This window comes from Lampetra planeri, chromosome 69 (assembly GCF_965212315.1).
Source record: "Lampetra planeri chromosome 69, kcLamPlan1.2.h2, whole genome shotgun sequence".
Taxonomy (NCBI): Eukaryota; Metazoa; Chordata; class Hyperoartia; order Petromyzontiformes; family Petromyzontidae; genus Lampetra; species Lampetra planeri.
Genome location: NC_136174.1, coordinates 2,581,685 through 2,593,246, shown reverse-complemented (window position 1 = coordinate 2,593,246; position 11,562 = coordinate 2,581,685). Strand labels below are relative to the sequence as shown.

Genomic DNA, 11,562 nt, shown 5'->3' with positions numbered 1-11,562 from the left:
TTTGTCTCCCTAATGGCGATGTTTACTACATACGCACCGCTGCACCCGGTACTCATTTGAGGCTGTGTCTGCCTAGGGGAGACCCATAACCGGTTGTTCAGATAGTCGTCACTGGTCTTGGTGGACGTGAAAGGGAATCAAACTCGGGTCTCTGCCAGGTTCATAGTGCAGTGCGCTAACCGTTGTACCATCGCTTCTCACAGATGATGAAAACGCACACTTAAAGACACAGACACGTGGAGACAGACAGAGAGACACACACGTGTACACATCACCACGTCGCCTGTGCCAGGCTAGGTGCACTCCAAGGCCATATGAAGTGTTGAAGGCTCGCTAACAGGTTATGGGACACGGTATATACTCAGGTGGTACCCATGGATTGACTGACTGAGATGACTCCGGGAAAGAAACACACAAAGACAAAGATCCCCCGTATACTCTCACCAGGCAGTTGGGGCAAGTGCTGTTAGCGAGCACCTATGATGGCCGGCAGATGCTTAGTTTTGTTGGGGCTAATGGTAAGGCCCCACCTCTTAGTGGCACATTCAAGGTTCAGCAACAACATATCCATCTCCTCCTCCTAGTGTGCATCACCAGACCATCAGCATACATGTGGGAACCAGAAGACATCCCTGTCGCACCCCAACGTGAATAAGTAATGGCTCTCATTCCGGGTCACGTGGCTTTACCCGAGCCTGCCCACCATCATGAAGGCTTTTAATGATTGTGAGCAGAGAGTCAGAGACTCCCAAAGCACAAAAAAAACCAACCCAAAACCCTCGCCTATTGATGGTGTGATAGGCCTTGATCAGGTCAAAAAAGCAGATGTAGGTCATGTTGTAATTCCCTACACCTTTCCTATAGCAGAAGGACGTAGAATACGACATCTGTGCAGAATATCCCTGGCCTTAAACCACATTGGGGCTCCACACGCCTCTCCTCAGCATACCTGGCAAGGCAAAGTTTGATAATCCTTGTCAGGACCTTTTCTGGCATTGTGAGGAGGAAGATCCCCCCTGTAGTTGTTACAATCTGTGCAGTCCCCCTTCTTAAACAGAGGGACCAACAGGGCATCCTTTCAATACTCTGGAACCTGTCCTGTGGTCCAGGTAGTTGTGATGTCATATAAGGCAGTCTGCCCACAGACGCCACCCTCTCTCAACATTTCGCTTGGGAGATCGTCTCTGCTTGGCGCTTTTCCTGATCTCAGACTCCGGATCGCCCCGCGTACTTTCCTCCACAGATTGCACCTCAGCCAACCACTCGGAAGGTTTGGTTACTTTTGCCAATGTTTGAGGCACCACAGCCCCAGCAGGGTTGTCCCCCAAGACCTCGTAGAAATGCTCAGACAACCTGCAGACCTGTTTTTTTAGGGTTGGAGATCGGATCACTGTTATTTGCCTTAAGGGTGATGATAGGTGAGGTACTGCAAGTAACTTTTTGATGGACTGAAAGAGTGATTTATGATTGTGGGCTGCTTAGGCAGATTCCATGCAGCCCTGCACAGCTCTCTAAACCTCCGGACGAAGGCTGCTTTCTCATTCTCCAATGTTGGATGTTGTAGACGACGGTAGTGGGCTTGTCGTTTTCCTTTAACCAGCCAGAACACCTCCTCCTTCAGCCGTGGTCTCTGGGGAGTTCTAGACCACATTCCCAATGCAGCAATTATCTGCATGAGCCACAGTCCTGAACATCACCTATTTCCCTCTGCAACAAGTGGAGGGGGGGATGATGTTGAAATTCCTACTCGTAACTTTCCTCAGCTAGTTGAGAGCAGGCTACTGTGGGTTTGAATGGGGTCCTCGATGGACACCCACCACCGGAGTGGAAGAATGCCAGGTGCATCTTACAGATGACAAGGCGACGGTCAGTGGGCAGATCAGCTCCACGGACAGTCTTGGTATCAAGGCCATGGGCCCGCATCCACTTGCCCATCACTATATAGTCCAGAAAATGTTTTTGGTTGGAACCGGCGTGCATACATGGTGTTGCGTGGATGTGCCAATCCCAAAACAGTGTAATTACAAGCCATTGAGCTGCACAGAAGTCTAGCAGCTTAATACCGTTATTTTCGAGCCAATCTGGCCCATGCCTTTCAATCACTCTGTCCCAGGTGTCCACATCATCACCCACTCAGGAATTAAAGCCATCCAACACGATGACTATCCCAAGGGGTCAATTTAGCTCACAGTTGGGACAAGAGGTTTATAAACAGCGTCTGACTCATCGGTCTTATCTAGATTCCTCCACTGATATTCATCTTCGGTGGTGGGGCGTAAGCAACCACCAACACTATTCCTCACAACCAACACTGACGCACAAAAAGTTGGATGCACACAAAGACAAAAAAAATATACCCCGTATAGCCTTAACATACTGTTGGGGCAAGTGCTATTAAGGTCGGTACAGCACATGGGGGGGTGGGTGGACAGCACCACGCCCGTCTGGCTTTGTCTCCCCAGTAGCGATGTTTGTTTTCTTTTACACATCGTACCAGGTACTCATTTGATGCTGATTCGACCTAGAGGAGGGCCCAGGACCTGTTCAGATAATTGCTATCACTAGTGTTGGTGTCCTTGAGCGGGAATCGAACTCGGGTCACCGGGTTAGTAGCAGCAGCACACTAACTGCTGCGCCACTGCTTCTCCACACACAAGTACAGTTGGACACACAGACTGGTGGACACATACACACATATACACATAGGTGGACACACATTAACACAGGTGGACACATAAAAACTAAGAGACGAAACAAAGATCCCCGTATAGCCTTAACAGACTGGAGACAAACACAGGTGCACACACACAGGTGGACACGTACAGATGGACACACATGTACAGGTAGACACATACACTTAGGTGAACACACGTACAGGTAGACACACACACATATACACTCAGGTGGACACATAGATGGACACACATACGGGTGGACACGCACACACACAGGTGGACACACATACACATAGGTAGACAGACATACAGGTAGACACACAGGTGGACATATGCGGACACACACAACACACACGGCCGCCACGTAGAGCCAGCACGCTGCTGCTGCCGCCGCGGTGGTTAACAGGGCGACGACGTCACGGCGCTGTACTCAGGGCACTTGAGCATCTCCGCGCCACGCCCGTCGCCCCGCCCCCACGACTCGAGGCCCCTCCCCCACTCGTCCAGGCCGCGCCCCTCGCCCCACTCCTCGTCCACGTACACGGGGACGACGGCATCGGCAGCGAGCCCCACCCCACCACGGCCCCCACCCCTACCCACTCCACCACCACCACCACCTCCACCCCTCCCCCAGGCGGAGGCGTCGACCACGTAGCGCTCCCCGCCCCACTCGTCGCCTTTGGCCAATGGGAGCGCGAGGTGCGAGGAGCTGTCGGAGAGGGTGCGCGAGCGAGGGGGCGGCGACGGCGGGTGCAGCATGCGCGCCGATTGGTTGGAGCCGTCCGAGAGGCGGGGCCTGTTGCGGTGGGCCCCGCCCCCCATCCCACCGGCCCCGCCCATCCCCCCACCCATCCCACCCCCCGCCCCACGTGGACCTCCCCCCGAGTAGCGGCGGGTGAAGAGGTAGACACACAGAACCCCAGCGCCCTGCGGAATATATAAAAATATAACTATTTAAACTAAAATAACATTTTTTTTTACCATTTGTAAGGCCCACACAGCTATACTGTAAACTATGAACTGTGTTTTCTTATTTTTGCAGGTGTAAGGCTCACTGAGCTATACTCTAAAGCAGTGATTCTTAACCTTTCACTTGCACTCCTTACGTTTCTCAAGCGTAATTTTTTTAATAATATTAATACATACATTGGGTTTGATGAAACAAAGTAGTTGTACTTTAGGTGCCCAAAAAGGGTATGCGCCCAAGGTTAAGAACCACTGCTGTGAAAGGACCACTGAACTATGCTGTAACCACCTTTTTTTATTTTACCAGGTGTCAGGACAACTTTTTAAGAATAAATTAAACTATAAACTATATTTTATGAACCTCATGAAAAAAAGCCTCTATTACAGACAATATTGGTCGCAACAGCCCTACTACAGAGCACCGTTGTTTGCATGTTTTATTAGTCGCCCATCCCATTGACCTAACCAGCCTCTCCCACTCCTCCCATTAGCCCCTCCAACTATTCCCTCCTATTCCCCACTAGCCAACCGCCCACTCCCCACTAGCCCCTCCCACTCCCCAGAAGCATCTTCCACACTCCACTAGCCCCTCCCACCCTCTTCTCCCATTCCCCACCCCAGCATCCCCACCTCGCTGAGGAAGAATGATGCCCCAGCGAGGAGGAAGGAGACTCCGTAGCGGTAGTGGAAAGCGAGGGGCGCCGGGCCGGCCCTGGAGCGCACCTCATCATGGACGTCGTTCACGCCCGAGATGTAGAGCACCAGGCCGAGCACTAGCGACAGGCCTGAGGAGAGCAGCGGCGTCAGCATCGTCAGTGGTATCGTCAGTGGGATTATCAGTAACATTGTCAGTGGGATTGTCAGTAGCATTGTTTGTAGCATTGTCAGTGGGATCGTCAGTAGTATCATTATAACACTATGTCACACAATTTTTGTTCCTGGGTACTAAGTGTTATTTATTTTTTATGCCTAAAAAGTATAGAGAATGGCTATTATTCCCAACAAACTTTGCTTTTGTGACCAGCACTTAATGGGAACGAAAGACATCAATGCACATGTTTTCTCATTGAAAATAGTAAAATTTAGAAATATCGATGTCACGGTCACAAAAGCAAGGTTTGTGGGGAATAATAGGCTTTTTTTTTTTTACTTTTGAAGCTTAAGCAATTAGGAAATAACACTACCCAGGAACATTTTTTTGTGACGCAGTATAATCATCAGGAGCATCAGCAATGGCATCGTCAGTAGCATCGTTAGCATGAGTAGCATCGTTAGCATGAGCATCAGCAACATCATCATCAAGAGCATAAGCAATGGCATCGTGAGTGTAAGTGGGTGGAATGCATGAGTGAGTGGTTGAATGAGTGGGTGAGTGGATTGGTGGGTGAGTGAATGGATGGGTGAGTGAGTTGTATGACGTGTTGGGAGTGGTGGTGGTTGTGCCACACCTGACGGTATGAAGAGCAACACACCATTGAAAGGAGAGGTAGCACGCTGGTATCAGTGAGTGAGTGGGTGAGTGAGTGGGTTAGTGGGTAAGTGAGTGGGTCGGTGAGTGAGTGGGTGAGTGAGTGGGTAAGTGAGCGGGTAGGTGAGTGAGTGGGTGAGCAAATGAGTGAGTCAGTAAGTGAGTGGGTCTTTATCTGTGGGTGTTTGTATCTCGGTATTTTTTAGTGTGTGTTCATTTCACGTTTTTTATTGGTTAACGTTTTCGTTTGTTTTAACGTTAAGATTGTTGAACACTTTAATTTGTTCTTAATTTTGGAGCTTTCGTGACTGCAGGAATTATTCTTTGGTTCTTTCGGTAAAGTCACGTATAACGATAAAATAATAAATTAAATAATAGCATATTACGACTTTTCGATTGCAACACAAGCAATCATCATCACGTATGAAAGAAATAGCAACAAAAATCTAACCAGAAAACTATAGACAGACATATAAGCAGACAGATATCACAAAGATACAAAGAGAGAGAACACATATCGGCACAAAGAGAGAGGAATCGTCTCTGTGACAAGGCCTTAAATATAGAGGGGGGGACGAGGGCGGAGAGAGGGAGGGGGCAGAGAAAAAATTAGCATGTCAATGAGTGGACGACGACGTGGTACGGTACGCAAGCTTGAAAATTAGGAGAAAGACACACTAAAATTAAATAACCTAGCAAAATATCGAAATGTAATGTAATGCAACACAAAGAGTCGGTCAACACACAATTAACGCATAGCCTGGTTAGGTGGGTTGGATGAGTGAGTGAATAGGTGGGTGGGTGGATGAGTGGATGGGTGGGTGGGTGAGTGGGTGGGTGGGTTGGATGAGTGGGTGGGTGGGTGGGTTGGATGAGTGGGTGGGTGGGTGGGTTGGATGAGTGGGTGGGTGGGTGGGTTGGATGAGTGGGTGGGTGGGTGAGTGAGTGGGTGGGTGGGTTGGATGAGTGAATGGGTGGGTGGGTGGGTGAGTGAGTGGTAGTGGTGGCTGCTGTGCCACACCTGAGAGTATGAAGAGCACCCCGCTCAGTAGAGGCAGCACGCTGGTGTGAGCCCTCACATGGCTCACGGCATTGAGGAGCAGCCCCAAGGACATGAGCAGAAGACTCGCGAGTGGAAAGGGGGTGAAGTTACGCACCATGCCTGTGTAACACAGTGTGTAATGATGTCACACAGTGTGTAATGATGTCACACAGTGTCACACAGTGTCACACAATGTATCACACTGTCATCTATTCCCTAAATGACTACTTCACTCCGTAACTCACTCACACATTTTCCCAGTCAAACACCAATTTACTCACTCACCCACTCAACCACTCGCTCATCTACTTACGTGCACACTCACTCACCCACCCACTCACCTAGAAACCCATTGACTCATCCACAACCGACTCCCTCAACCATCCACCTACCCATACATACATGCACTCACCCACTCACTCAGCCACATTCTTTCTCATGCACCGACTCATTAAATCACCCACTCACGTACACATCCACTCACCAACTCAATCACTGACTAATCCACCCGCTCATCCACCGATTAATTCACACAGTCACCCAACCACTCACTAAAGCATGCACCCAATCACTAATCCACCAACTCACTAATTTATTTACCTACTAACTCATCCATCCAACCACTCGCTCACGCACTCACCCACTTCCTCATCCACCGACTCACCCACCCACCAACCAACTGACTCACCCACTCACTTACCTAACTCCCTCCCTCACCCACTTCTCACCCACTCACCTGCTAACTCACGCTCTCACCCACTCACCAACTCACTCGCTCACATATTCACCCGCTAACTCACACCCTCACCCACTCACTCACCCACTCACGCATCTACTCATTCACTCACTCCCACACTCACCCACTCACGCACTCTCACCCAATTACTCACCCAATTACTCACTCAGCCACCCACTTACTCACGAACCCCACTCAGTGACCCACTCACCCATCTACTCACCCACTCACTCACCCACCCACTCACTCACCCATCCACTTATTAATTCAACGACTCACTCAATCACTCACCCACATACCCACATAGGCACGCCCTCGCCCACATATGCACGAACTTACTCACTCATGCACTCACTCACCCACTTTCTCATGCACGCACTCATGCACCTAATCACCAACTCACCCACGCACCCAATCATCAACTCACTCACTCAATTTCCCACTAACGCACTCACTCATCCACTCACTCACTCAATCACTTTCTCACTCATCCACCGACTCACTCAATCACCCATGCACTCACCCACTCACCAACCCACTCACTCACCAACCCACTCACTCACCAACCCACTCACTCACCAACCCACTCACTCACCAACCCACTCACTCACCAACCCACTCACTCACCAACCCACTCACTCACCAACCCACTCACTCACCAACCCACTCACTCACCAACCCACTCTCTCACTAATCCACCCACTCACACACCCACCCACTCGCTTTACCACTTTCTCACTCATCCACCGACTCACTCAATCACCCACCAAACTCACCCAGTCACTCACCCACTCAATCACGCACTCAATCACGCACTTACTCACCCTAGCAATTACTCACTTAACCACCCACCCACTTACTCCTCCACTCACCTACCCACTTACTCACTCATCTACCCACTTACTCACTCATGCACTCACTCACCCACTTACTCATCTACTGGCTCATCCAATCATTCACACAGCCACGCACTCACTCACTTACCCACTAAATCACCCATTCACTCATTCACACACCCACTCCCACTTGCTCACACACCCGCTCACTCACCCACGCAATCACGCACTCACCATCCACCAACTCACTCACTCACGCACTCACTCACCCACTCACTCATACACTCACGTAGGAAGTTGGCTGTTGCCTCTGATCCTGCGAATTCTGAACTTTCAAATCCCGGGATACTGGAGCAGCGTTTAACACCTGGAAGACACACACACACACATATATATATACACGTAAACATACGCTCGTGTACATACAAATACGTGTATGCACACGTGTACATGCACACACACACACATATACACACTCACCCGTGTGTGGGAGGTTGATTGAGTAAATCGGTGTATGAGTGGGTGGGTGAGTGGTTGATTGAGTGGGTGGGTGTTTTAGTGAGTCGGTGGATGAGTGGGTGGGTGAGTGGTTGATTGCGTTGGTGGATGAGTCGGTGGATGAGATGCTATGTGGGTGGGTGAGGGAGTGATTGAGTGTATAGGTAGGTGAGTGAGCGAGTTTGCGAGTGTGTGGGCGAGTGAGTGGGTGATTGTGTTGGTGAGTTGGTGGATGAGTCATTCGATGGGTGTGTGTGAGTGAGTTGGTGGATAAGTCGGTGGATGAGTGAATGAGTAAGTGTGTGAGTGAGTAGGTAAGTGTGTGAATGAGTGAGTGGGCGAGTGATTTAGTGAAGATTGTGAGTGAGTGGGCGAGCGATTGAGTGAAGATTGTGAGTGAGTGGGCGAGCGATTGAGTGAAGATTGTGAGTGAGTGGGCGAGCGATTGAGTGAAGATTGTGAGTGAGTGGGCGAGAGATTGAGTGAAGATTGTGAGTGAGTGGGCGATCGATTGAGTGAAGATTGTGAGTGAGTGGGCAAGCGATTGAGTGAAGATTGTGAGTGAGTGGGCAAGCGATTGAGTGAAGATTGTGAGTGAGTGGGCGAGCGATTGGGTGAAGATTGTGAGTGAGTGGGCGAGCGATTGAGTGAAGATTGTGAGTGAGTGGGCGAGCGATTGAGTGAAGATTGTGAGTGAGTGGGCGAGCAATTGAGTGAAGATTGTGAATGAGTGGGCGAGCGATTGAGTGAAGATTGTGAGTGAGTGGGCGAGCGATTGAGTGAAGATTGTGAGTGAGTGGGCATGCGATTGAGTGAAGATTGTGAATGAGTGGGCGAGCGATTGAGTGAAGATTGTTAATGAGTGGGCGAGCGATTGCATGAAGATTGTGAGTGAGTGGGCGAGCGATTGAGTGAAGATTGTGAGTGAGTGGGCGAGCGATTGAGTGAAGATTGTGAGTGAGTGGGCGAGCGATTGAGTGAAGATTGTGAGTGAGTGGGCGAGTGATTTAGTGAAGATTGTAAGTGAGTGGGCGAGCAATCGAGTGAAGATTGTGAGTGAGTGGGCGAGCGATTGAGTGAAGATTGTGAGTGAGTGGGCGAGAGATTGAGTGAAGATTGTGAGTGAGTGGGCGATCGATTGAGTGAAGATTGTGAGTGAGTGGGCAAGCGATTGAGTGAAGATTGTGAGTGAGTGGGCAAGCGATTGAGTGAAGATTGTGAGTGAGCGAGTGAGCGATCACCGTTACCCACCCATGTCTGTACACACTCGCCACAAGCCTGAGTGCAGGGAGACGCGGACGCGACGGGACAGGTTGCGAGCATGTGTCTCCAGCTCCTGGGCATGGAGCCACCAGTCCGTGCTCACAGCCAAGAGCAGCGATGCCACAGCGAGCAGAGCGGCGCACGCGCTCAGCAGCGCCAGGGCGCGCGGCCCGCACGCGGACATCTAGCAGTGGAGGGACAGGTTGGCATCATCGACGTACACGAATAGCAGTCGAGAGAGACTGGCATCATCGTAATACACAGCTCGCAGCGGAGAGACTGGCGTCACTGTGATACAGAGCTAGCAGTGGAGAGAGACTGGCAGCAGCATAGTTATCATCATCAACAACATCATCAGCAACATCATCGCCATCCCCACCATCACCAATATCATCACCAACATCACCGCCATCACTATCACCACCACCAATATCATCATCATTGCCATCATCATCACCATCACGACCATCATCACGAACATCACCATCACCGACTGATAGCCAAGTCGCTTCTGAAAAAAGACCTATACAGCATAGAGCTACCTCGTAAATCAATAAATACAATTTTAATCAGAACAAGAGTTTAGTTCTTCTGGTAAAGTCACGTAGAAGGGAAGTAATAAAATAATAAAAATAAAACATAATACAATCAAATAATTCTCACGACGTTTCGGCTACAACGCAAGCAGCCGTCTTCAGGTGAAGAATGAGACACTGCCAAGCTAGGAGCTTATATATAAGCTGAGTTGGAGGTGGAAGAAGAAGAGAGCCTTAACAAAAGAATGTGCATATCAAGAGGAATTTAGCATATTCATGGGAAATGCATAGGAGGTGGGCGGTGGGGTTTCAAAGTCATATTATGCCCATGCATTATGCAGGATCAGCAGCACCAAAGGGAGGGGGGTAGCATTAACAAAGGGAGGGCATGTTAATAGTATGTAGAAGCAATGAAACATGTGAATGGGAAAACGGTGGCAGGTGATCCGCAGCGGAGCAAATAATGCCTTCCCTGTGGAGAACACAAGATACACAGTTAATGCCAGTGATTGGACTGCGGTCTGAAAGTCACCATAAACGTGAACAATCAGTTAAGATCCGAAGTGGTTTATTACGTCCTTCCAATGATTGCTGAGCCAGAATCCATCTTCTCGGTTGAAATTGTCTCTGTGTTTGTATATGTGGATCGCCTCATGGACGAATCTCTCATGGTAGCCAGATGGCTTGCAGAGAACCTCTGTCTTGGAGAAGTCAATGTCATGTGAGCCCACTGAATTGTAACAGTGATCTGCCACGGCTGAGGTGTTTGTCCTACCGTGTTTCAGGTCTGCTTTATGCTCACGGATGCGGTCCGAGACATGTCGTTTGGTTTCTCCAATGTAACTGCTACCACAGATGCAACTTAGTTTGTAGACGCCAGGGTACTGTATGTCTGGAACCACGTCTTTTACAGACGGAACCAGATCACGGATTTTATGTACTGTGTTGAATCGTACCTGAATCTTGTGTTTAATCAGGATTTTGGAGATCTTTTTTGTGACCCCAGCAATGTAGGGTAAGGTGATGGTTTTGAAAGGCTCCTCAGCAGGGTCCTTCTTGACGGTTGGAGTGATGGCCTTGCGGATTGTGTAGTCGGAGTAACCATTAGCCTTAAGAGCTTGGCGTACGTGTTTGAGTTCACTGGCAATGTGTTCCTGGTCGGAGATGCATTGGGCTCTATGGTATAGAGTCTTGATGAGGGAGTTCTTCTGGGATGGATGGTGGTGGGAATCCGGTTTTAGGTAGGCATCCGTATGGGTGGCTTTCCTGTAGACAGAATGGCTCATTGAACCATCAGGTCTCCTTTTAATTAGGACATCCAAAAAGGGTAGCTTGCCATCTTTTTCGACTTCCATGGTGAATCTGATGGCTGGGTGTATAGAGTTGATGTTGTCGAGAAATTGGTCTAGAGCAGGCCGGCCATGTGGCCAGATGACAAAAGTGTCATCTACGTACCTCTTCCATAAGGTCGGGTGTAGAGTGGCAGTCTGGATGGCGTCAGTCTCAAATTTCTCCATGAAAATGTTGGCTACAACCGGAGAT

The 11,562-nt window shown here is 49.6% G+C and overlaps 1 protein-coding gene across 1 annotated transcript; it reads right to left on the bottom strand.

Annotated features, from left to right (window-relative positions):
- Positions 1-3,074: 3,074 nt before the first annotated feature.
- On the bottom strand, positions 3,075-9,674 carry LOC144737403 (voltage-dependent calcium channel gamma-5 subunit-like). Its single transcript, XM_078620083.1, has 6 exons — positions 9,473-9,674; positions 8,013-8,090; positions 6,131-6,271; positions 4,272-4,426; positions 3,324-3,602; positions 3,075-3,200 (listed from the first exon to the last, which is right to left on the bottom strand). The coding sequence occupies exons 1-6, from the start codon at positions 9,666-9,668 to the stop codon at positions 3,075-3,077; spliced, it is 975 nt and encodes a 324-aa protein (XP_078476209.1). The 5' UTR covers positions 9,669-9,674.
- Positions 9,675-11,562: the final 1,888 nt, after the last annotated feature.